A 25,699-nucleotide genomic window follows, 5' to 3' on the forward strand; every position below is an offset into this window, starting at 1 on the left:
ATGTATGCCTTATAAAACTTACATCATTTTGCTTTTACGAGGTGCATAAACTTCTAACACTTTTAATGTGGGATTCAGAAGACAAGGAAGCTTTCTTCTTTTTCCTCAAAATCTTCTCTTTTTCTTCTCTACTCCTTCTATTTTAAGGGTGTGTTTATCTTACATGGACCAGGTTTCAATCCTTCATTGTCAAATAAAAATTTCCATTGAAATATTAAATACTAGCTTTCTGCCATGTTTCAGTAAGGTCAAAAGAATAGCAAATCTGAAATTTTGCTGCTCAGATATTATGGAGAAGATGGAAAAGGAGACCCTTCGTGGACAAGGACACTGGTACTTTGGGCTTTAGCCATATTTTTTTTCTTTTAAACCACCAATTATATAATGAAAAGATAACTTATAACATCAAACTTGTGATTCTCTTCAAATCACACTTGAAAGTACAGCCGTACTCCTTTCATATTTGGTTCAAACTGTAGTATGGGTGGAAAAACCTAAAAAGAATGGTAGTGTTTATTTTTTAATTTATTTGGTACTGTAAAACACCTTTTCAGAATGACTAAATGCTGCATATGCATTTTGGAATTGTTAATATGTGAAAGGTATTACAGATTCAGCAAGAAAGGAAATTTGTGCTTCCTTGTTGAACATTAAATTATTTTACTTTGCATTTTATAAGAGTACAAATTAAAACTGAGCCATTGAACTGCAATAAATCAACAATAGTGTCTCATTTCAAGAAATTTTTTGTACTGTACATAGATTTGTTCAATAAAACATTGTCCTTGTTGGTAATGAAGTGTTCAGTTTTATGTAGCACATTACTTCAAAAGGAATTAGGCTTAAGGTAAATGTTAAATAAATTTATGCTTCATAAGAGAATGAGGTATTTCAGTTAATATTACTATATTCAGATTATTGAGTGATTTTAAAATACATGGAAAACAAAACTCTAAAAGTTTACACAAAATAGATATTTTTAGACATTGTTTAAACTAATGTCCATATGCAGGAATTACAAGTTGATAGAACACTGTTTACTAAAGTTATTTCAGGTAAGTAGTTTCAGTATGAAATAGTAGCCTCTGCAAACTTAGTACATGAAAGACAAATGTCAGAACTCTCCAGGACAGTGGATGGACTGATCTACATTGGTAATTCTTCAGAGATGAAGAGCCTCTGGTGGAACTTAAAGACTGTGAAGTCATTTTGAAATAAGATGTACATTATGATAATTGGTTCCTACAGAAGCACCTCAGTGGGAACATGTTTAAGCCAGTAATCTGTACCTAAAAGGAGGTCCTTGGTCATGAGGGCTTCTACTCTTTTGGCTCACTAACAAAGGTAAACCTCCTATACTTTTTGCTATAATTTTCAACTTAAGTGAGAGCTGAAGTAGAAAGAGAAGCTCTTTGATGCGATGATAGCACTGCAAATGAAAGAATAGATATTCTGTTAATTATGGTGATTTGCAAATATTACAAATGTTATGCTTTGAAAAACACTATGAGAAAGTTATTAAAGCATTCCAGAGCTGAGATCTAGGATTCACCATCTATGATTCATGGTCATATGATCTTAGATGATTAAATAAATGCATTGAGGTATTTAGATATAAAGTTACTGGGGTTATCTCGACTTCCTATTTTTTCTTTTCTGAATTTGAGGAATGCTGGGAAGCAATCGAATGTTAAATACATTTCCAAGACAAATGAGTTAGATTGCTTTCATAGCATAAAATTCATACTGATTTCAAGAATCAACCGATAATGAAGCCAGAAATTTGGGCTGTATATCTACCCATACCGGAAATGGAGGCAATCCAGTATTACTTCGAATAAAAACTAAAAATGGGAGAGAGATCTATTCCTTATTTATGGGTAATGCAAATGGAGAAAAAATTACTGTGTACCAGCTTACTTTATGTATGTTACCTCTAATTGTTAACCCAAATATGGTTAGCAGCAGTGCTTTTTAGACACGAAGGCTCAGGAAGGTTAAGTAACCTGGCTAGTCACATAGCTAATAAATGCAGAGGTGAGAATGAAAAATCTGATGTTTCCTCCTAAAACCACGTTATGTAGTTTCCATTCTGTCATGCAGTTTTCCCTACAAATGTGGGGCACAAGTGGATCTGATAATATCCAAGTGGAGAGGGTTAGACTTGCCTGAGGATCAGTGATTTCAGAGACAAGGATGAAGTCTGGTAGACATGGCTGCTTGATGTTTCATTCTCTACTAGCAGTGATTCTTAAAAGTGTGGTCCCCAGAACATCAGCATTATCACCTGAGAACTTATTAGAAACGCTAAATTTGGGGGACTTCTCGCAGTGCAGTGGTTAGGAGTTGGCACTTTCACAGGATTCTGTAAGTTACATTGTGCCCTGTCCCCAAGAAAACAGAAATGCTAAATTTTTGATCAGCTGAGGGACCAATCTGTCCTTAAGTCATCTAGGTGGGTTTGATACACACTAATGTTTGAAAACCACAGATCTAAATCAACAAGGTTCTTCATATTTCCCTAGCAGGTAAACTATTAAATGTATAGAGCCGCCTTAGAAACCCAATTTCCAGGGCATTTAAGGAAGTCACCTTTAATAGGTTTTAAACAACTACTGTTGAATGAATATTTTTACCAGATCTTATACCCCAAATCTGCTAATCTAGAAAACTTTTTTTTTCCCATGAAGTATTCAGTGAAACTACCAGAATGTAGTTAAATGAGAAAAGCTCAAAGATGTGAGATCAAATGTATTCGAATTCTAGCATGATAGCTTTAAGGCAACTAAGCCCATCCCACAGAGCTGAGACTTTCATGTCTGTTAAAAGGGGAGAGCCAATCTTCAAAGTTTAAGAATTAAGTGCCTGAAGGGCCTATTGCTGAGCCCTTCCTGTTACAATTTTACTGACTTTACTTTCTTTTCATGTTATGGCTCCTGTACTGTCCTTGTTCTAGCCAAAAACAGCCATGTTGTTCCATGCAGTTTTCACTGCTACTCCCTCTACCTGTACTTCTTTTTCTGCTTCACTCATTCTTTGCTTAATCTTCTTGAGCATCATTACACTCTCCAGAAAGCAGATCTCTCTTGATAATTCTGGATTTCTCTATTGAAACCTATATCTCCCAGTCTTCCTCCTCTCAGTAGACAGCAGTTCCAGTTGCTCAAATCAAAACTTTCCAGTCATCCCTGACTTCATGTTTTCCACTCTCACCTGGACTATTAATCTTCTAGTTGAGTTCCCTGCCTTTCTGGCAGTCTGTTCTAGACAGCAGCAGCCAAAACCATCCAGTCTGATTATAATCCTCCAATGGCTTTACAGTTCATTCATTTATTCAACAAATATTTATTGCATACTATGTGCCAGCCTGTTTATAGACAATAAAAAAGAAAAAAAAAATCCCTGAATCCCAGAACTCACATTCTACTTGGTGGGGGCGGGGGGTGGGTAGGTGCAAAAGTACAATATAAATGTTATAGAGAAAAGTAGGTAGAGAAGAATAAGTAAGCATGGCATTGTAGGTGGTGATTTTAAACAGGATGATAAGAGATGATGATAGCACTTTTGATAACTGCTGAGCAGGGGAAATAATGAAGTAAGGGAAAGACAGCCACTCGGACATCTGAGGGGATGAAGAATGTGCCAGGTAAGAGCAAAGGCTCTGAGGCAAGTACCTGCATGGTAAGTTTAAGACATAAAAAAACAAGAAAACCATTGTGACTAGTCTGAAGAGACTGAGAATAGGAAATACAGACTGAGGTAAAAGATTAAAGCCACAGTCTTTACAACGGGCTGTAAGACTCTAGACTGCACTATTTGATACAGTAGCCACTAGCTACAAGTAACTGTTAAAATTCAAATAAAATTTAAAATTCACTGACAGCTATACTAGCTGCCTTACAAAAGCTCAATGGCTATGTGTGGCTGGCTGACAGTTACTATATTAGCACAGATGCAAAATAGTTTCATCTTAGAAAGCACTTTTGGAGAGGTGGTTCTGTATCAGTGGTTCTAAATTGAGGGAATTTTGCACACCACCCCGCCCCCCACCCCAAGGAAATATTTGAGGAAGGAGATATTTTGGCAGCCCAACTAGTGGAGAAGGTGCTACTGGCATCCATTGGGTAGAGGTCAGGGATACAGTTGGGCATCCTATAATGCACAGGACAGACCCACAAAAAAGAATTATCCTGCCCAAAATGTTAACAATGCCTCTGTTGAGAAACCCTGCTCTAGATCAATCTTGACTACAGCTCTAACCGCACTTCTTACCGCCTTCTCTTTGCACAAGCTGCTCCAGCCTCCTGGCCTCCTTCCTATATGCCAAGCATTCTGTTCTTTCCTCAGAACCTCTATTGCTGCTTTTTCCTAGAACACTCTTCTGTGGTTCAGTCTCTCTTACTTTTTTCAGATTTTCCTTCAGTGTCACTTAAAGAAGCCTTTCTTCACAGCCTGTATATACTATGAACATCCTCTCCTCCATCCCTCTGACTTCTCGCCATAGAATTTCCTGGCATTATTACATTTCTGTCTCTTACTAAAATGCAAGCTCCAACAGGACTGGAAAAGGTCAGTTTTCATTCCAATCCCAAAGAAAGGCAATGCCAAAGAATGTTCAAACTACCGCACAATTGCACTCATCTCACATGCTAGTAAAGTAATGCTCAAAATTCTCCAAGCCAGGCTTCAGCAATACGTGAACCTAGAACTTGCAGATGTTCAAGCTGGTTTTAGAAAACACAGAGGAACCAGAGATCAAATTTCCAACATCCGCTGGATCACAGAAAAAGCAAGAGAGTTCCAGAAAAACATCTATTGCTACTTTACTGACTATACCAAAGGCTTTGATTGTGTGGATCACAATAAACTGTGGAAAATTCTGAAAGATGGGAATACAAGACCACCTGACCTGCCTCTTGAGAAACCTGTATGCAGGTCAGGAAGCAACAGTTAGAACTGGACATGACTGGTTCCAAATAGGAAAAGGAGTTCATCAAGGCTGTATATTGTCACCCTGCTTATTTCCCTTATATGCGGAGCACATCATGAGAAACGCTGGGCTGGAAGAAGCACAAGCTGGAATCAAGATTGCCAGGAGAAATATCAATAACCTCAGATATGCAGATGACACCACCCTTATGGCAGAAAGTGAAGAGGAACTCAAAAGCCTCTTGATGAAAGTGAAAGAGAGTGAAAAAGTTGGCTTAAAGCTCAATATTCAGAAAACGAAGATCATGGCATCCGGTCCCATCACTTTATGGCAAATAGATGGGGAAACAGTGGCTGACTTTATTTTTGGGGCTCCAAAATCACTGCAGATGGTGATTGCAGCCATGAAATTAAGACGCTTACTCCTTGGAAGGAAAGTTATGACCAACCTAGACAGCATATTAAAAAGAGACATTACTTTGCCAACAAAGGTCCGTCTAGTCAAGCCTATGGTTTTTCCAGTAGTCATGTATGGGTGTGAGAGTTGGACTATCAAGAAAGCTGAGCGCCGAAGAATTGATGCTTTTGAACTGTGGTGTTGGAGAAGACTCTTGAGAGTCCCTTGGACTGCAAGGAGATCCAACCAGTCCATCCTAAAGGAGATCAGTCCTGGGTGTTCATTGGAAGGACTGATGTTGAGGCTCAAACTCCAATACTTTGGCCACCTCACATGAAGAGCTAACTCATTGGAAAAGACCCTGATGCTGGGAAAGATTGAGAGCAGGAGGAGAAGGGGACGACAGAGAATGAAATGGTTGGATGGCATCATTCACTCGATGGACATGGGTTTGGGTGGACTGCGGGAGTCAGTGATGGACAGGGAGGCCTGGAGTGCTGCGGTTCATGGGGTCGCAAAGATTTAGACACGACTGAGCGACTGAACTGAACTGAAAAGACCTATAATTGTTCCCAGCATAAAGAACAGTGCCTGGCAAGTTAAAGTGAGCGAGTAATGCTCAGTAAATACGTTAAACACACACACACTTTGGGCATGTCTTTCATGTGGCTCCGCACCAGTATTATGAGCACTTATCTCTTTATTTGCAACACTCCCAAAGGCTTCTCGGAGAAGAGTATGTGTCATTTCTCACGGTAGGCGATCAACGCTTAATGAAAAACGAAGAATTGGTATCTGATAACTAAAATGTACCCTAAATGACATCCACTGGCAAGTCATCTGGATATGCAAGTGTGCACATTTTAGCTACTAACTGGCAATAATCTAATTAATGTTAATCTAAACGGTGGCTAAAACAACGGAAGGAGACAGAAGCCAGTGACAGTGCATTTAAGCCTCTCGTAAATGTTGACACTAACATTTGTAAATTAGTAAATGATGAACTAATACATACTGGGCTCTTTCTAGGCGCTACGGTTCTTCACCCTCCTCCCCCGCTCCAACAACCCCATCAGGTAGGTATCTCTACTGTATCTATTTCGAGAAAGAAAACTGGGAGACCAAAGAGCTTGCTCAAGGTCACAGTTAATAAATGACGGAATAAAATTCTGGCAATCTGGTTTTCAGAGTCCCCAACATTAAACCATTCCCGATAATGCCTCGACTAAAGCCAAGCCGGCGAGGATCAGAAGAGAAGCAATAGCAGACCCCAGCTTGTTGGCGAGTGAAGCTGAAAGGCGGACAGGCGTGGCATAGGGTAGGTGATTTTCTTCCTAAACTTTTCCAAGTACAACGTTAAACAACGCCAGACTGTTTCAACACACAACTATGTAACTTAAGAATATAAAACTTCAGGTGTACCACCCAATTCTGAAGTAGCCACAGACAACTTTTGAGCGCTGCCGAGGGGCCGGCCCCGCGGGCGGGGAGGAGACGCCTCCATTGGTCGGCCCCGCTGCATCTCGGGAGCTCGCCTTGCGCGGGGGCCGACGCCAGCTTTCCACGCACCTGTACTACGCAGGCCTCCCAGGCGCTCTTTTGGAGGCGTGACTCCTGAGGAATTGAGGGTTTCGTTTTATCTTGTGGAAGGCCGGCGTTCCGGTGTAAACGCGGAGCTTCCCTAAAGTGAGATGCGAGATACTTCTCTCGGTTCCCAGCAGCCCGGAACCACCGATCGGGGCACCGAGTTTCCTGAGTGCCCTCATTTACTACGACTTCCGCCCACGGGTCTGGAATACCCGAGGCTCTTTAGCGGTGAACGGCCGGAAAGGCACTTCCGGTATCTGTTGCCAAGGCGCTGGCCCGCTGGGCCTAAGGAAGCGACATTGTTGGCGGCGTCCTCTCCCCCCATTCTGGGGGTCGAGATGACGGGGCTCAGCTACACGGAGATGGAGGGCTGTCGTAACCTGCTCAGCCTATTGGACAACGATGAGATCATGGCCCTCTGCGACACTATCACCAACCGTCTGGTGCAGCCTGAGGACCGCCAAGGTAAGGGTAGACCCCACCCCCCAACCCCCAAAGGGTGGCCATCTCTCCTCAGGCCTCGCTCGGCCCCCAGCTTGCCGGAGTGTGTGAGTGGAGGCCGTGGTAGGTCTCGCTCACGGCCGGTCCGCGACTGCACTTGGACGGAACCCCCGGGAATCGTGGGCAGTATAGCTGCTGTGTTGCCTCGTAGCCATCCATGGCTCATCCCCGCCTCGCCAAGCACTGGGGGAAATGGTGGGCTGAAAATGGCGCTGCTTTCCAGGTTTTAATCCTTTAAATGTTATGGGCAAATGCTGCTTGTTTCGTTTCGAAAATTCAAGGTACGTGAATAGTGATTTTTTAAAAGAAATTTCGGGAAGTCGGGTGTTCTTTTTCAGTTTCGATCAGGGGAGGAGTATCAGCTGCTGCTTATTTTCTTGAGCTTGGGGAGGATATCAAAAACACTATCAGTCTGCTGCTTTATGAGCTTAAAACAACTGCTGTGATAAAAGAGCAGTAGACAGTTTGAACCTAAGTCTCTTTCTGGATCCAAATTTTTTCAGAGATGATTCTGTGTACTAGGACTACATTCAGAACCAAATAAACATTTCGATAGAGTAGATTTCATGGATTACAAATATTGTTTGGTTGTAATGTTATGAGTGGCTTGAACGTTAAGCCTTTATCATTTTGTATATTACCTGACCAGTTTCATTTTAAATTTGCTGAAATTTACTTTAAAATGGGAAAATTTCTGACTCCTATATTGCTTATGACTTAAGTATCAGAGTCTGCCTCTTAAAATTGCCTTTCTCTTTTAAGACCTTTTACGTTTTCGCCGTTTAAGATCATTCATTTGAAAGTGAACCATGAACACCAAATGAGTTTCTAAGACGTTAGACTGAAAATAATTTTAGAATTAATGTAGTTCTTTGGCATTTATGTATTTTACATGGTAATCACCTTCTAACACTATTGATGAATAGATTAAAATATAATTGATGGTGGATCTAAAAGCAAACAAGAAATGAAACTACCTCATACAAAAATGTTAGGTTGATGTGAAGAATCATTTCTGGGGTGGTGGAAGGGGCGGGGAGAGCATAAGAAAAGATAGTCAACATCTTTAGAAAGCAATGAAATAAAATCCGAAAATATATGGTCTCTTTTATATGTACCAAATTTCCAAAAACTAAACATATAAACTTCAAGTATTGTTTATCTTGTGAAGTAAGTCTTTGACAACTACTGGGGAGTGTAAATTGGAACTACTACTTTGGAAAACAAGTTTGATATTATCTCCTAAAATGGAAGATTGCTTACCTGAGTGTTTCAAACTTAAATGTGCCCATGAATCTCTCAGGGATTTTGTTAAAATGCAGGTTCTGATTCAGTAGTTTTGGAGCAGGCCCAGAAATTCTACCTTTGTAACAGGTTCCAGGTGATGATCATTCTCCTTGCCCTTCTGGGCTGGGAGACATTAGTGTACTGGGTAGTTTCATTTCTTGTTTGCTTTTAGATCCACCATCAATTATATTCAGCATTTTAATCTATTACAGTTCTAGTCAAATTCACCAATAGTGTGGGAATGTTCAAAGCAATAGTATTTGTATTTGGATACACATAATAAGTCTATAAAACAAAAGTAAATGCCTTGTGGCATAGTCTGTAATTACCTTGGGTAGAGTACTGGAAATCAGTTGACTACAGCTGTGTTTATCCACATAGCTTAATCTCAGAAACAATAAAATTAAAATTACAGTAATATAGTGATGGATTAGGTTTATAGACCATTCAAAGAAATACCAAACTATATTCTGTAGGGATACATGGTTGCGTTGTACTACTATAAAGAAAATTGAGGGAATTCCCTGGTGGTCCAGTGGTTAGGACTCTGTGCTTCCACAGCTGGAGGTCTGGATTCAATTCCTGGAATTCCTGGTCGAAGGACAAAGATCCCACAAGCCCCGAGGGGCAGCCAAAAAGAACGAAAATCGAGGAAATGATAAATAGCAGTTAGGAGAGTATCTACGTGTAAGGTAAAGAGAGAGAGGGAATAGCATTATGTAGGGAAAGGTGAAGTGAGGACCTCAAAGATACTAATTATTCCTATGTCTTAAGCTGTGTCGTGTGTATATAGGAGTTCATTTTATTGCCATTCTGTATACTTCATACGGGCTCCCCTGATAACTCAGTTGATAAAGAATCCACCTGCAGTGCAGGAGACCCGGTTCAGTTTCTGGGTTGGGAAGATCCCCTGGAGAAGGGATAAGCTACCCACTCCAGTATTCTTGGACTTCCCTTGTGGCTCAACTGGTAAAGAGTCCGCCTGCAATGCCGGAGACCTGGGTTCCGTCCCTGGGTCAGGAAGATCCCATGGAGAAGGGAAGGGCTACCCACTCCAGTATTCTGACCTGGAGAATTCCATGGACTGTATAATCCCATGGGTCACAAAGAGTCGGACACGACTGAGTGACTTTCACTACTTTCATACCTCACACATACAAAAATAATGTTTAGTCTGTTTAACAGAAATTCTCTAAAAAAAAAGAGACGGTCTTGGCTCTGCCACTTCTTACAGGTATGATGATTGATGCCTTATGTATCCCTGACTTTCATTATTTGTAGAGTAAGGAGATTGAACTGAAAAGAATTGTAATTTTGTCTGTTTTTAGAGATTGTAAATGAATGTAGGTCTATTGACCTTATTAGAATTTTTTTTTCTCTTCAGTTTTTTTCTTAAAATACAACTATTCCTTAAAATGCTTAAATTCACAATATTTTACGAGAAGTAAAAGGAAGGAGGAATTTTAGGTAGGGAAATTTATAGAGAAATTTTTTTTAAAACCCAAAACCTGACAACCAGGTTTTTAAAAATGATAACCATCTCATACAAAAGCAATAATGCCATGAGAAGAGTTTATAAAATATCATTTGATAGTGTTTCTGCTAACCCTGGACAAATTTACAAGTGACTCATGATTTTCTGCTAATCTTTACAATTTTCTTTTAGATGCCATTCGTGCAATATTAGTCTACAGTCAAAGTGTAGAAGAACTTTTGAGGCGAAGAAAAGTCCACCGAGAAATCATATTTAAGTACTTGGCAACACAGGGTGTTATTATACCTCCAGCTACTGAAAAACACAATCTTATTCAGCATGCAAAGGATTACTGGAAAAAGCAGTTACAACCAAAATTGAAGGAAACACCAGAGCCAGTTAAGACAGAGGACATTAGACTCTCTGAACAGGTAAAACAGATTTCATAGTAATATCCTAAACCATAGTTTTGTGTAAGAATCTTTAGCTAATCATAGATCTGGGGTGACATGGTTAATTAATGTTTATTTTTTATAATTTTAGCTTTATGTCTTTTGCATCCTAAAGAAAGAGCAGTAAAGCACCAAAGACAAAGTATTTAAAAAAATTGTCTTTATTGAAGGATAATTGCTTTACAGAATTTTGTTGTTTTCTGTCAAACTTGAACATGAATCAGCCATAGATATACATATATCCCCTACCTTTTGCACCTTTTTTTTTATATTTAGTAATGTATATGTGGTATTTTGTTGATTTGTGAGGGAAAAATGTTTTGCAGCCCTTTATCAAATGGAGACTTGATTTTTAAAGACAGTAGATAGACTGCATGCATGCATGCTAAGTCACTTCAGTCGTGATCCTATGACTAGCCCACCAGGCTCCTCTGTCCAAAGAATCCTCCAGACAAGAATATTGGAGTGGGTTGCCATGCCCCTTTCCAAGATAGACTGCAGGGTCAATTTAATTTTAATTTAGCTTCTGGTTCTCTAATTTTTTTTTCTCCTTTAAAAGAATGCTGTTGTAAGCCCTTTCTTATTTTGAAGACTTTCTTTGGCATTAAATTGCATAAATGAAAGAAATTTTTGTTATCTATAAAAAAAGTCCATTTTAGTAACTTCCTCCAACTGACATTGGCTGTTTGTATTTCTTTGTATTTCTACTGTGCATTTTAAATACTGTGTGAATATTTAAATACCTATTGACCCTTTAGATAACTTGAAGTTTTTAAACTACACACTCACATTAAATTAAGTGAGAGATGTTTGCCTTCACAGTAGGAAAGGATCTTCTAGGGCTTCCTTAATGTACTGAAAAGAGTGTTAACTTTGAAATCATATAGATGTGACTTCAAATTAGGGGGCCTTGTTTTCTTTATAAAACAGGCATAACAATAAATCCATGTCATAAGACTTGTGAAGATAGAAGGAAATAGCACTTAAGTGCCAAGCAGTGCCCAGTACATTTAGTAGTAGCATGTGCCCAGTAAATATAAGATCTTAAACATCTGGGTGAAGTACTCTGCTCTGGAATACATGGTGACTAGAATGGTAGTCTATCAGGTGTATTTTTACAGTATTTCCTTTGGAAAACATACTTCCTGTGTATGAAATTAATCCCAATCATAGAAAATAATGTATTTCAATCAAATTTAGAGGTGTCTTTTAAAGACTGGTTTTATTATAAACTTTGCTGCATATGAAATATACCACAGTAGGTATATTCATTTAAAGCAGTTTGAAAGTTTTGACAGGTAACATACCTGTGATTCACTGCCACAATCGAGAGAAAATGCTTTTATTATTGACTTAATTTATGCTGATATTTTAAGAGACTTGGTTGAATCTTAATGTCTTAGAAGTGTCAGAAGTTTAAACTGAGAGTTTCTTAAATGGCCTCCCTGTTTTGAGAAAGAATGTACTATCATTGAGTTCATAGGTGGTTCATTTCCTTTCTGCTACAACTAGTACATGAAAACTTGACTCTGAAATAGCCTAGATAGAAAATAAGTATGAGAATTAACCTTGGTTTTATTAATCAGCAGGAGAAAGAAGAAAAAAACGCCGAAAAGGTTGATTTTCGTCGATTAGGTGAAGAATTCTGTCAGTGGTTCTTTGAACTTCTGAATTCTCAGAATCCTCTTCTGGGACCACCTCAAGATGAATGGGGGCCACAGCACTTCTGGCACGATGTCAAGCTTAGGTTTTATTACAACACATCTGAACAAAATGTGATAGACTACCATGGAGCAGAAATTGTGAGCCTTCGTCTGCTGTCACTAGTGAAAGAGGAGTATCTTTTTCTCAGTCCCAACCTAGATTCCCATGGACTAAAATATGCTGCTTCTCCCCATGGTCTTGTTATGGTTGGAGTTGCTGGGACTGTCCACCGAGGAAACACTTGTTTGGGCATTTTTGAACAAATTTTTGGACTCATCCGCTGCCCTTTCGTGGAGAATACTTGGAAAATCAAATTTATCAACCTGAGAATTATAGGAGAGAGTTCCCTTGCTCCTGGAAGATTAATGAAACCGGCTATTACATTTGAACCAAGTGACCTAGAAGCCTTTTATAATGTAAACACTTTATGTGGTCCCGTGAAGTACAACTCCATGTAAGGCAGGCACTGGACAGTGGGATTGGAGACCAAGATTCATCTAGTGGAAGTTAGGCACTGTTGACCAAAAGAGAACTTATTTTACCTAGCCCTTGAAGCACTGAGTACACTGTCAGTCTGAAAAAATCTTCTCTACAGAAATTCATCCAAATACTACATCAGCAATGTCTAAGTGATTTCATGTTGGGGGGTTGACAAATTTTAGTTGAAATGTCTTTCTTGACTACAAGCTAACATAGTATGTGAACACTTGCCTCTTTTCTACTTGAGTTGCAGCAAATATTCTGAAAATTTCACAGAATTCGTCAAATAAATCCCACTTCAGATGTTGTAACTAACAATGTGCCTTCGAAACCAGTTAATATTTTCACTTAGTGGGTATTCTGCTGCTATCTGTACTTTTCATGTGGGGAAAAAATTAATAGTGTTCAAGGCTTCCCCTTTAAGTTTTTCAGTTACTTTTGTCTAAATCTAAGTAATTTTACAAATGCATCTTATGACAGTATTGCTTTAAAAAGAAGTACATATATTAGAGATGTTTAAAGTCAGGGATTATTTTAGAAATTTGAATGACATTCTCATAGTAAAAGTACAGAAATTTAGCTGGTGGAGAAAAATTTAATTTGCTTTTTAAAATATTTAACGAACGTTTTTCAGAGTTATCTATTGTCCAAGCTAAATATCTTATAATATGCAACGTTTTGTGAAGTATTTTGGGTAATAAGTGCTGTTCTTAAAACAGAATTTTTTCTTTAAGCTTTCAGCTAACAGTTTCATAGAGCATTTATTATACTGTTGAAATTTTTTAAAAGGTATATCCAGTTTCTAATTTAAATGAATTTTTTCTCTTGAATGATCTTAGGTGACCAATACCCCACATTAAACATATATTGAAATATATTCCCACATCATAAAATTATTAGGATTTTTTCACTTCTAATTTGTTTTACTGGATTTGAGTTACAAGATTAGATTGCCAGATTACACAGTTGCTTTCAAGTTAAAATTCCTTATCACCCAGCAGCTGCTTGCTGAATCTGAATTTATTTAATAATTTTAATTTGCAGAAATGTCATTTGGAAAAAAATTCAGCTGGGAAATGTTGTGATGAGGTACTTGTACATATTAATTTTTTAACTTTAACTCAGCTCATGATCATCTAGGGTGACTTACAAAATTTTGGAAACAGGAGGAAAAGAATGATCTTTGTAATTTTTTTTTAGCGCCATGCCTCTTAGGAAGAGTACAAATTCATACATCCCCAAATAAGAACTTAATAAAGGAGGGAAATCCCTTTAGTCTGCTGTAAGAATAGTGCTTTGTTTAGGTTTTTTTTTTTTGTACTTTAAGTTTGAAGTATCATTTTAACATGTAATTGATAGATATCCTTAGTAAAGGATAAAATTTAAAATTATTCACGTATTCTTTGTTCTATTGCTGTCAAATACTGTAGAAATAATACCAAAGGAAGATGCTCAGGATGGGCAGAAATTACCTGTAGGTATGTTCAGTATTGAATTTTTGAATGTGTAATGTTCAAGTTAGGCTGCAATCTGCATGTCCCTTCAGTCACCCTTTAAAAATGTGAAATCTTTCTGATACACTAAATGAGAATTCCCCTGGAGAAGGAAATGGTAACTCCAGTATTCTTGCCTGGAACATCCCATGGACAAACAGGGCTACTGTTCATGGAGTCACACAGAATTGGACACAACTGAGTGACTAAGCATAATTAGAGCTATATTTTATTTCCTTTGAATCCCCACAGCTGGCTACACAGTGGGACCTAATGTCCAAGTGAATGGGTGAATGAATGAGTAAAAGACATTTAACCTACTGTATAAAAGACTTTTTTTGCATCTAGATTTTGTCTTTGGTTCTAGTCATTAGTGGTGGTCTTGGGGTTGTATAATCTGTTGGAATTTAATATGTGGATGCACAAACTTTTAGGCCCCAAATTAGGATAAAATTTTAACTTCCCATTAAAATTTACTGACATAAAGGTCAGAGTAGGATATACTGGAGGGCCCTAAGATGGCTTGGAGAAGAAAATGGCAACCCACTCCAGTATTCTTGCCTGGAGAATTCCATGAGCAGAGGAGCCTGTCTAGCTACAGTCCATGGGGTCACAAGAGTTGGACATGACTTAGTGACTAAACCACCACTACCAGCAAGATGCCTAGAAACAGTTTTGGGGAAGTGTGTATTTCTGTTCAGAGAAAGATCTAGAGGAATTGAAATTTGTTCATGACACTTAAAGCTTGGCCAGGCCTTTGAGAACATCTAAAAGTGCACTTAATTCATAGTCATTCAGTGGTCAAACCAGGGGATACCTGGTCTGTTTACTGGAGGCTGATTTGCTGTAGCTGACAGTGACACATCAATATCCTTTTTTGTTAAAATGAAAACGTATTTGTTGTATTTGGATGTTTTACTAGTATCTAAAATACCAAAAAACATATTTCATGTGTCTTACTAAAATATCAAGTAATAGAAAAAACCCTCTCTAGTTTTATTAAATCAACTTGAAAATGGCAAACACAGGAAAACATTCTTGGGCTATCAGAAAGGCAACATTTTCATGCCAAAGGAAGACTAGTTAGTTAAGCCCAGTTAGTGTAGTAGCACTCCAGAAAAGGACTGAAAGAATAATGGTATAACTAAATAAAAAAGATAATCAGAAACATTGGATTTTAGCAAAAAGCTCTTATGGCTTAAAAAGTCATAAAAATGAGTGAAAACCGTTTCTCAGCATCTATTTTAGATGCCCCCTTTTTTTTCTAATTTTATTTTATTTTTAAACTTTACATAATTGTATTAGTTTTGCCAAATATCAAAATGAATCCATACAGGTATACATGTGTTCCCCATCCCGAACCCTCCTCCCTCCTCCCTCCCCATACCATCCCTCTGGGCCGTCCCAGTGCACCAGCCCCAAGCATCCAGCATTGTGCATCGAACCTGGACTGGCAACTCGTTTCCTACATGATATTTTACATGTTTCATTGCCATTCTCCCAAATCTTCCCACCCTCTCCCTCTCCCACAGAGCCCATAAGACTTCTATACATCAGTGTCTCTTTTGCTGTCTCGTACACCGGGTTATTGTTACCATCTTTCTAAATACCATATATATGCGTTAGTATACTGTATTTATGTTTTTCCTTCTGGCTTACTTCACTCTGTATAATAGGCTCCAGTTTCATCCACCTCATGTGGTACATATACACAGTGGAGTATTACTCAGCCATTAAAAAGAATAGATGCCCCTTTTTAAATTTGGGTTGTGGGGGACCTTTTAAAAAAAGGGAGCTATATTCTCTATAAAAAATATGTTTGCATATGTTGGTGTTCAGTCACTAATTTGTGTCCAACTCTTTGCAATCCCGTGGACTGTTACAGGTTCCTCTGTCCTCCGCTATTTCCTGGAGTTTGTTCAAATTCACGTTCATGGAATAGGTGATAACTATTTCATCCTCTGCAAATATTATTATAATTTTTGCATAATTCAGGGAATTCTTGGACTTGCCTAAAGCACATCTGTTAGTCCTGTAGGGATCCTTGTACTTGATATCCAAATCCTGCCATAATAATTTATTTCCTGCAGACTTAAATTATTTTTAGAAGATTTTGTGCTCTTACCAAAGTCCTTAAGCTAAAAGGCTAAATCTTACTAAGAATAATCTCTAGAAAGTCTGTTGTTTATGATAGTTAACTTGTGAGTTTTTCTTTTTCAGTAGGTGTTAGATGTTATGACAAAACCTACTAAAATAGTATCAAGTGAAACAAAAATATTAATGCAGGATTCATTTTATTTTGACAAGATAAGTTTAATGGCCATGCTTTGGAGAAAGTGATGAAATGTGTATCTAGCCAGTTTGAATGCACGTAGCACAGCTGTGGTGCTGGAAAATGAGACTTTCTACATCTGGGTTTATATGCATGTATTTATTGAACATCTGCAATCTGTAAGTCAGTGAATCAAGCATACGAGAAAACAATACATCAATAGATTGATTTACCTAAACTTATTTTGAATTCACCTCTCTGGTTTTAGATGTCTTAAGGTGAGAACTGCATTAGGCCCTTTGCTAGAGTTGGAAGGAAAATATTTGTGCGTTGTCGAAGAGTGCACTAAATCCTTTCAACTTTATTTTTCCTAGTTTGAACCTTTCCTATAGTCTTTCAGTAAAGTGTTGAGTGATATTTACTGTGAATTATAATGTGCCCCACATTATTAAACCAGAAACTCCAGAGTTCCTTGTGTATGGTCATAAATTGTTATTGGAATCCCTGGCCTAATCTCATTTACTTTTTCAGTGAGTCACTTAGTGAGGGTTCTTTGGTTGGCAGACTTCATCTTAAGTTTTAAAACAACTTAAATCTCAAGTATGAAATTAGTAATATTTGAGTTAATGAGTTTAAGCATTGAAGGAATCTCTTGCTGTTCACTGCCAGCTGTGTTACTTATCTGATGGGATGTTTTCTGAACAAAGCATCATAACTACTTACAGCCTTTTTGCTTGAAGCATTTCATAAACTTGAATTAATCTTTTCTATTTCTGATCTTGTACTAATTGTTCTCAAGTTGTTAAAGGTACTTTTGTCTCCCTAAATAGTTCCTGGAATTGATGATTCTTTCTTATTTCACAATCATTCCCACCTGTGCCTTGCACAATATAAATAATAGCTAAATTGGGGTATTTATTATATGGCAGTTACTTTTCTGTGCATATTGTGTGTTTTAATTCATTTAATCCTGTGGACAGCTATCACTTATTGGAAAATAGGGTTGAGTAATTTCCCGAGCTTTCAGAGCTGATGGTAGAGCCTAGGGTTAAACCCAAATTTTAGAGTTTGAGAGCCAGTGTGTGGTAACTACTATACATAGTGCCTTGTATCTACAGTAGGTTGTGGGTTTTGTGTTTTTGGCTGCATTGAGAAGCATGTGGGATCTTATTAATAGTTCCCGACCAGGGATCGAACTTCTGCTCATTGCAGTGGTAGCATGGGGTCTTAACCACTAGACCACCAGCTAAGTCCCTAAAGTAGTTTTTGGTGAATCTTTTTTGACTAACTGTCATTTGCTGTCACATTTCCAAAGCAAACATGCCTTTGAATTGTTCACCTGGATTAGGCGGGAGTGTCAACACATACTGTTTCCTCTTGTAATTATATTATACCTCTTGAGTTGCTTGTTTAGTTGTATAAAACCACTTGGAAGAAAGATAAAAGAATCTTAATGTATGCCAGTGTTACTTATGAAGAAGGATAAATTGGATAATTGAGAAATTAAAATTTTAAAAATGTAAGAATTCATATCAGATTTCCTGAACTCCCTGTGTCACAAGCTCTGGTTCTCTTTCCTTCCTGTTTGTGACACCCTTGTGTTTTTGGCCTTAGAGATAGTCTTTGTTTCATACGTGCAGTTTCTTGCCGTGTCTGGATGTAGCATATCTATAGTACTGTTTTCTGTTTTAGCTGCTGAAATTAGACCCTCTTTACCTAACCCTTGTTATGTAATAATTTATTTCTTTGCTTTAATCTTTCTTGCATATTTGTGACATTAAAATTTCCTTAAAGTACTACATCTTTCATCATATTTTCCACATTCAGATATTTCACTGGTGTTACATTGCCTACAAAATAAAATCCGGATACCACAGTCTTCTTTTTATCACTGTCTAGCTTTGATTCCATTCATTTGGATACACTGTTTGGTCCAGCAGACATCTATAGCTATGTAGTCTTTGTATTCATCCTGTGCTTACTTAGCTCTTTGCTTTTATTGGCAAGTATCCAAAGTTGTAGAATTTAATTTTTTTGTTGCTTCAGACAGCCTTATTGTAGAAAGAAAAGGACTCCAATAGAAATGGAGTTTAAAAACTGAAAATTTCTCCGTAAGTCAAACTTTATTTTCTCTTGAGTTTTGTGTACCTTGTCTTATCACGAATAATCTTTCCCCAGCTTTATGTATGGCTGCTTTTTTTTTCATCTTTGAGGATTTGGCTTAAGTATTTTCTCAAAAGTGGACCCTCTTTATCATATTGGTGTTTATCAGAGCACTTTGTTTCAGTTTTAGCACTTTAGATATTGTTGTTGGTTGAATTTCCCGTACTAAGATTTTAAGCTGAAAGCAGGGATTGTTTTACTTTTCCATTGTATTTCCATTGCTTGCACACACGGTATTCAATAATGTTTATTAAAGATATAAGTAAGGGAACAAATGCTAGTTTTTATTCAGAGCTTTATAGGTTCCTAGTCCTTTGTGTATCTGCTAAAGACATTGCCTAGCACATAGATACTCAGTAAATTTCTAATGAATAAAGTCAAAGTTATTTTCCTGAATATGAATTCAAATTAACAACACTTTGGTCGACAGAATTATTAAAGTCTATGCTTTTGTAAAGATGAAGAAACAGGCCCCAAAAGTTAAATAACGTGCCAAAGTTCACATAGTTTTGTTGTAGAGACTTTTTTTCACTCTGGCTTTTTATTTTTTTGGTTTATTTTCTTTTTAAATTACAAAGCCTATTTTTTTCTTGCACTTTAAGTCCAGTCTAACTACTGCCACTTCCTTATTTTGAAGGAATTTCAACTCAATTGCTTCACATGTAGAAGTGAACCAGATGATTTCTAAGGTCTGCTACAATTTTTTTTAAAGTTACACATGATTTTGTGATTGTATACCTTCTCAGCAACTTACAAATATTTTAACTGAATTTGCAGTTCATTGTTAAGGAAATTATTATTTTGCTTCTTCATAAATCATGCTCATTGAAAAACACTTTGCATTGTTTTTTCCAAACATTTTTAAGGATGTCTGTGCAGTATGTACTTCTGTTTACAGAGGAAATATACATAAAAACATTACAGATCATATCTAGAATAGAAAAGGGAAAAAGTATGAAGCCTTTAAAATACTGTCTTACTTTCTAATCACTATAAATGCTTAAATGTGAAAAAGTGTTCTGTACAACCTTTTGCTTTGTTGCATATGCTTAAAATATAAGTCCATGTCTTAGTCAAGAAAAGTGTAAAGTGGTTGACAGAAGGGCAAATTATAGACTGCCAGTTCAATTCAGTTCAGTCTCTCAGTCGTGTCCGACTCTTTGCGACCCCATGAATCGCAGCACACCAGGCCTCCCTGTCCATCACCAACTCCTGGAATTCACCCAAACTCAAGTCCATCGAGTCAGTGATGCCATCCAGCCATCTCATCCTCTGTTGTCCCCTTCTCCTCCTGCCCCCAATCCCTCCCAGCATCAGGGTCTTTTTAAATGAGTAAACTCTGCATAAGGCGGCCAAAGTACTGGAGTTTCAGCTTCAGCACATGAAATGTTCCCTTGGTATCTCTAATTTTCTTGAAGAGATCTCTAGTCTTTCCCATTGTATTGTTTTCCTCTATTTCTTTGCATTGATCACTGAGGAAAGCTTTCCTATCTCTCCTTGCTATTTGGAACTCTGCATTCAGATGCTTATCTTTCCATTTCTCCTTTACTTTTCACTTTTCTTTTCACAGCTATCTGTAAGGCCTCCTCAGACAGCCATTTTGCTTTTTTGCATTTCTTTTCCATGGGGATCGTCTTGATCCCTGTCTCCTGTACAATGTCACAAACCTCCGTCCATAGTTCATCAGGCACTGCTGTCTATCAGATCTAGTCCCTTAAATCTATTTCTCACTTCCATTGTATAATCATAAGGGATTTGATTTAGGTCATACCTGAATGGTCTAGTGGTTTTCCCCACTTCCTTCAATTAAGTCTGAATTTGGCAATAAGGAGTTCATGATCTGAGCCACAGTCAGCTCCTGGTCTTGTTTTTGCTGACTATATAGAGCTGCTCCATCTTTGGCTGCAAAGAATATAATCAGTCTGATTTCAGTGTTGACCATCTGGTGATGTCCATGTGTAGAGTCCTCTTGTGTTGTTGGAAGAGGGTTTTTGCTATGACCAGTGCGTTCCCTTGGCAAAACTCTTATTAGCCTTTGTCCTACTTCATTATGTACTCCAAGGCCAAATTTTGCCTGTTACTCCAGGTGTTTCTTGACTTCCTACTTTTGCATTCCAGTCCCCTACAATGAAAAGGACAACTTTTTTGGATGTTAGTTCTAAAAGGTCTTGTAGGTCTTTATGGAACGGTTCAACTTCAGCTTCTTCAGTGTTACTGGTTGGGGCATAGGCTTGGATTACCATGATACATGGTTTGCCTTGGAAACGAACAGAGATCATTCTATCATTTTTGAGATTGCATCCAAGTACTGCATGTCGGACTCTTTTGTTGACCATGGTGGCTACTCCATTTCTTCTGAGGGATTCCTGCCCACAGTAATAGATATAACGGTCATCTGAGTTAAATTCACCCATTCCAGTCCATTTTAGTTCTCTGATTCCTAGAATGTCGACATTCACTCTTGCCATCTCCTGTTTGACCACTTCGCTTTGCCTTGATTCGTGGACCTAACATTCCAGGTTCCTATGCAATATTGCTCTTTACAGCATCGGACTTTGCTTCTATCCCCAGTCACATCCACAAGTGGGTGGTGTTTTTGCTTTGGCTCCATCCCTTCATTCTTTCTGGAGTTATTTCTCCACTGATCCCCAGTAGCATATTGGGCACCTACCGACCTGGAGAGTTCCTCTTTCATTATCCTATCATTTTGCCTTTTCATACTGTTCATGGGGTTCTCAAGGCAAGAATAATACTGAAGTGGTTTGCCATTCCCTTCTCCAGTGAACCACATTCTGTCAGACCTCTCCACCATGACCCGCCCGTCTTGGGTGGCCCCACAGGGCATGGCGTAGTTTCGTTGAGTTAGACAAGGCTGTGGTCCATATGATTAGATTGACTAGTTTTCTGCTATTATGATTTCAGTGTGATCGCAACACCTACTGTGTTCCTTGGGTTTCTCTTACCTTGGACGTGGGTTATCTCTTCACGGCTGCTACAGCAAAGTGCAGCCACTGCTCCTTACCTTGGACAAGGGTTATCTCCTCACCGCTGCCCCTTCTGACCTTGAACGTGGAGTAGCTCCTCTCAGCCCTCCTGGGCCCACGCAGCCGCCGGTCCTCGGACGTGGCCTGGCGTTCTGGGTCGCCGCCCCTGACCTTGGGCATGGGGTAGCTCCCCTCGGCCGCGCTTCCTGTGTGGAGACTGCTAGTAATCCCCAGTAAAAATAAACATGTTAATAATCAAGTATTTTTGACTCTAAGAGATTAGTGGTAGTGACATTGGAGACAAGTGGCAGATTTGGGATAGGATTTTGCTGAGGGAAGCATGGCTCCGGATGGGTACTGGCTCCTGCTCTTAAGTTATTCCAGGAAGTGTAATGAAAAACATTTGTAGAGCAGACAGAAGGTTTTGCAGTACTGATTGCACTTATTAGAGAAGTACAGCTTTATGATAAAATGAGTTTAGAGTACAGAAACTAGATAACATTAGAAAATTTTAGCATGTCAGGAGCTTTAATGCTGGAACTAGTAATAGGACAATCAAAATTAATGAACAGTGGACTCCTAGGAATTATCAGAAACGTAGAATAAGCCATTTTAATTCTGAGAGCAACCTTATGCTAGAGCAAGAGTTTAGGACTGAGGGGAAAAGTTGATTTTAAATAACATTGGTGTTTTCTCTTAAATGTTCTTTGAATTTGGTGAATGTTTATTGAGTTCTTACTATGTAGCAGGTATTTTAACAGAAGACAGTTGGTTCATAAAGTAGCTTATTCTAGTTTCTTAATGATTTTCTCACTTTAACTTATATAAAGCAATGATTACTGGTTAATAGTTTATTTTATTATTAGAAGGTGGTTCTCTGTGATATCTCATTGATGCCCTTACTACTTTAACCATTGACATATTTTAGTGCTTAATCTGAATTGTAGGTAAAATCCTAATTTTCAGATTAGAGCAATGCTGCTAAAAGAATGGAGACCATAGTAAACAGTTTCATAGTTCAGAAGGAAAAAAATGAAATATTTTTTAAAATGTATTTTTATAATTTTTTGCACATAATTCATGTTTTCTAAATTTTAAATGTAAGATATGGTTTTCATAGAAAATCTCATTTTTAACTATGTTCTTTCTAGTTATTAGATACATATGTATACAAGGACTGTTGGTCAGTTTACTTTAGCCTGCATGAAGTCAACAAGGTGTTCATCTTCACTAAGGTACTTTCTATTAATTTTCATGTAAATTAGACTTGCATCTTACAGTTGATACTTATTTCCAATTCACAAAAATAAGTAACTGAAAAATGATTGAATAGTAATGAATACTACTATTCATAAAAATTCCATAATGTAAATAGTAGAAAGAACTTCAGCGTGAATGGAGTTAGAATCTGTATGTTCTGTGCAGGAGCTTTTGTGTGATGTCTTCAAAACATCAACTAAACCATATAAGGAAGAACAGTAATAAACCTCTGAAAAAACTTTTTGGACTGAATCTATTTACCATTGGTCAGTAGCACATATATTTGCATGTTGCTGAAGTCTTCAGATCCTTTTAAAACATTGATTTCTCTAGTAAATGAATTTAGTTAGGTGATTTTATTTTTTCTGAGTAATTATAAAATATCTCAGTTTAAAATGTTACACAAGACGGAGGAGAGTCCAGAATTACAGAAGCATCATCCTGAATTGCATTCCTTAAGGCCAAGTGTAAGAGACTGTTGTCAGTTTCTGTCCCAGGCACCTGGCTTACAGCTCACTCAGCACCTAGTAGTGTGAAGCCGCCTCACTTAAGATTAATAACTTAAGTCCCTGCCTTAGGAGGGTCCCCACCTTAGATAAGTCTCTTGGACACTCAGGCACATTTTAGCATCTCTTAATGATTATATCCATCTGTCCTGTGTTTCCTGCCATCAGATGTAATCCTCAGAAGTTATTTATGTATAAAATTATATAGTAACACTAGCCTCCCAACAACCGTGAAGCAATCCATTACATGTGGGTCTGAACTTGTAGACTCAGTTCAAACGTCAAATCTGTAACAGTAATAGCAATAATAATAATATAAAAAAAAAGACTTGTCGAAAGCTTGTTAAAACCAGTTTCAACATTAATAACATATAATCAGGACAAAAGTGGTACTGGAAAAGTTGTATCAGAAAGTTCTGTAATTTAGTGACAACACAGAAGAGTAATTCCTTTCATATGTGTTCTAGAGGATATTTTCAGACCCATTATTGGGTATATGTGTATTACATGTATTGAGAGAGAAGTCCTTAACTTGTCCTAATTCATCCCTGAAAATCTGTGTATTTAGAAAATAATAATATACTGGAAAATAAATTTTGGTGAAGACTAAAAAGGATGTCTTCACCAAAATTTATTTTTCAGTACAGGATGTGGGCTTCTCTGGTGGCTCAGTCAGTAAAGAATGCCTGTAGTGCAGGAGACCTGGGTTTGAGTCCCAGGTTGGGAAGATCCCCTGGAGAGGGGCATGGCAACCCACTCCAGTATTCTTGAATGGAGAATCCGCATAGACATAGGAGTCTGGCAGGCTGCAGTCCATGGGGTCACAAAAGAGTCGGAGACGATTGAGCAACTAAGCAGACACACACAGAAAGTATGTAGCATGATCTTTTAATGATGGAATGCCAGCTCCTAGGGCAGCTATGAAGGTGGTGGCTAGGTAAATTAAAGTGTTAACGCAAAAAAAGTCAAACAACTCATCTTGTTAAAAAAGAACAGTTAATTATCAACTATGAACTGTCTAGATGTTGATCCAATGCTGAAGGGGAAAGAAAACACCAAGTTTTATCTTTTAAATCTACACCATTTTTATAATGCAAACACTGGGCATGAGGTGAAAACTTTTTCCTGTATACTTCCTGTTTTAGAGGAAAGGTGTTCACATGAGGTTTTGAGATCAGAGCAGAGTTTAAAAGTATTTCTTTCGGACACTGTTAATGTCAGTAAATGGCCTTTCCTTGATTTTAGGTGCCTTGCTCATGTGGAATACTCAACCTGTTGACCTACTTTCTTGAAGAGACATTCCTCCAGGTCCATAATGTTAATTGTAATACAGAAGTGTTTTGCAAATGGCTTAGTTGTATAGAGCTTTATCCCCACCTAACCTCCATCTTATTTTCTTGCCTTAATTCAGAAACATTAGGTATATTAGGGTATTGCAACATAACATGAAAAAGTTCTTTCTTGAGCTGCATGCAAAGGACAGGTTGGGAACCCATTTAACATTATCTGCAGGTAGATTTTTCTTATGATGACTCAAAAAGATTATTGTGAGAGAAAGTATATGACTAAAAAGAAATTTGGTATGTATATTCATAAAAACAGGAGGTTTGGGGCCTCACATGTCTATTAGAATACCAAAGCAGTGACAAACTTCTTCTTTGTTATGAACGTGGTAATACAGAACAGATTTATGGGATAAATTGCTTATATATAATTCTTATAGAACAAGTTGTATACTAAAAGCTTATGCTGACCTGATTTTCAGTTCAGTTGCTCAGTCGTGTCTGACTCTTTATGACCCCATGAACCGCAGCACGCCAGGCCTTCCTGTCCATCACCAATTCCCGGAGTCCACCCAAACCCATGTCCATTGAGTCGGTGATGCCATCCAACCATCTCATCCTCTGTCCTCCCCTTCTTCTCCTGCCCTCAATCCTTCCAGCATCAGGGTCTTTTCAAATGAGTCAGCTCTTCACATCAGGTGGCCAAAGTCTTGGAGTTTCAGCTTCAACATCAGTCCTTCCAATGACTGATTGGACTCGTTGGATCTCCTTGCAGTCCAAGGGACTCTCAAGTCTTTTCCAACACCACAGTTCAAAAGCATCAATTCTTCGGCACTCAGCTTTCTTTATAGTCCAACTCACATCCATACATGACCACTGGAAAAACCATAGCCTTGACTATACTGTTTAAAAAAAAAAAACAAAAAA

General features: G+C 38.0%; 1 protein-coding gene and 1 long non-coding RNA gene across 3 annotated transcripts in view; one reads left to right on the top strand and one right to left on the bottom strand.

Moving 5' to 3' along the window:
* The window catches only part of LOC138987242 (uncharacterized), an 80,185-nt gene extending 73,150 nt beyond the window's left edge, over positions 1-7,035 (bottom strand). The window contains exon 1 of the long non-coding RNA XR_011463709.1: positions 6,896-7,035. This is a non-coding gene — a long non-coding RNA (uncharacterized lncRNA). The remainder of the gene's footprint in view (positions 1-6,895) is intronic.
* On the top strand, positions 7,018-13,129 carry C1H3orf38 (chromosome 1 C3orf38 homolog). Of its 2 annotated transcripts, none has more exons than XM_005908376.3 (3): positions 7,018-7,378; positions 10,368-10,606; positions 12,214-13,129. In XM_005908376.3, the coding sequence occupies exons 1-3, from the start codon at positions 7,018-7,020 to the stop codon at positions 12,787-12,789; spliced, it is 1,176 nt and encodes a 391-aa protein (XP_005908438.2). In that variant the 3' UTR covers positions 12,790-13,129. The 2 variants fall into 2 exon arrangements, with proteins under 2 accessions (XP_005908438.2, XP_070224024.1); XM_070367923.1 differs by having other exon boundaries at positions 12,217-13,129.
* The last annotated feature ends 12,570 nt before the right edge of the window (positions 13,130-25,699 follow it).

Source organism: Bos mutus, chromosome 1 (assembly GCF_027580195.1).
Source record: "Bos mutus isolate GX-2022 chromosome 1, NWIPB_WYAK_1.1, whole genome shotgun sequence".
Classification (NCBI taxonomy): Eukaryota; Metazoa; Chordata; class Mammalia; order Artiodactyla; family Bovidae; genus Bos; species Bos mutus.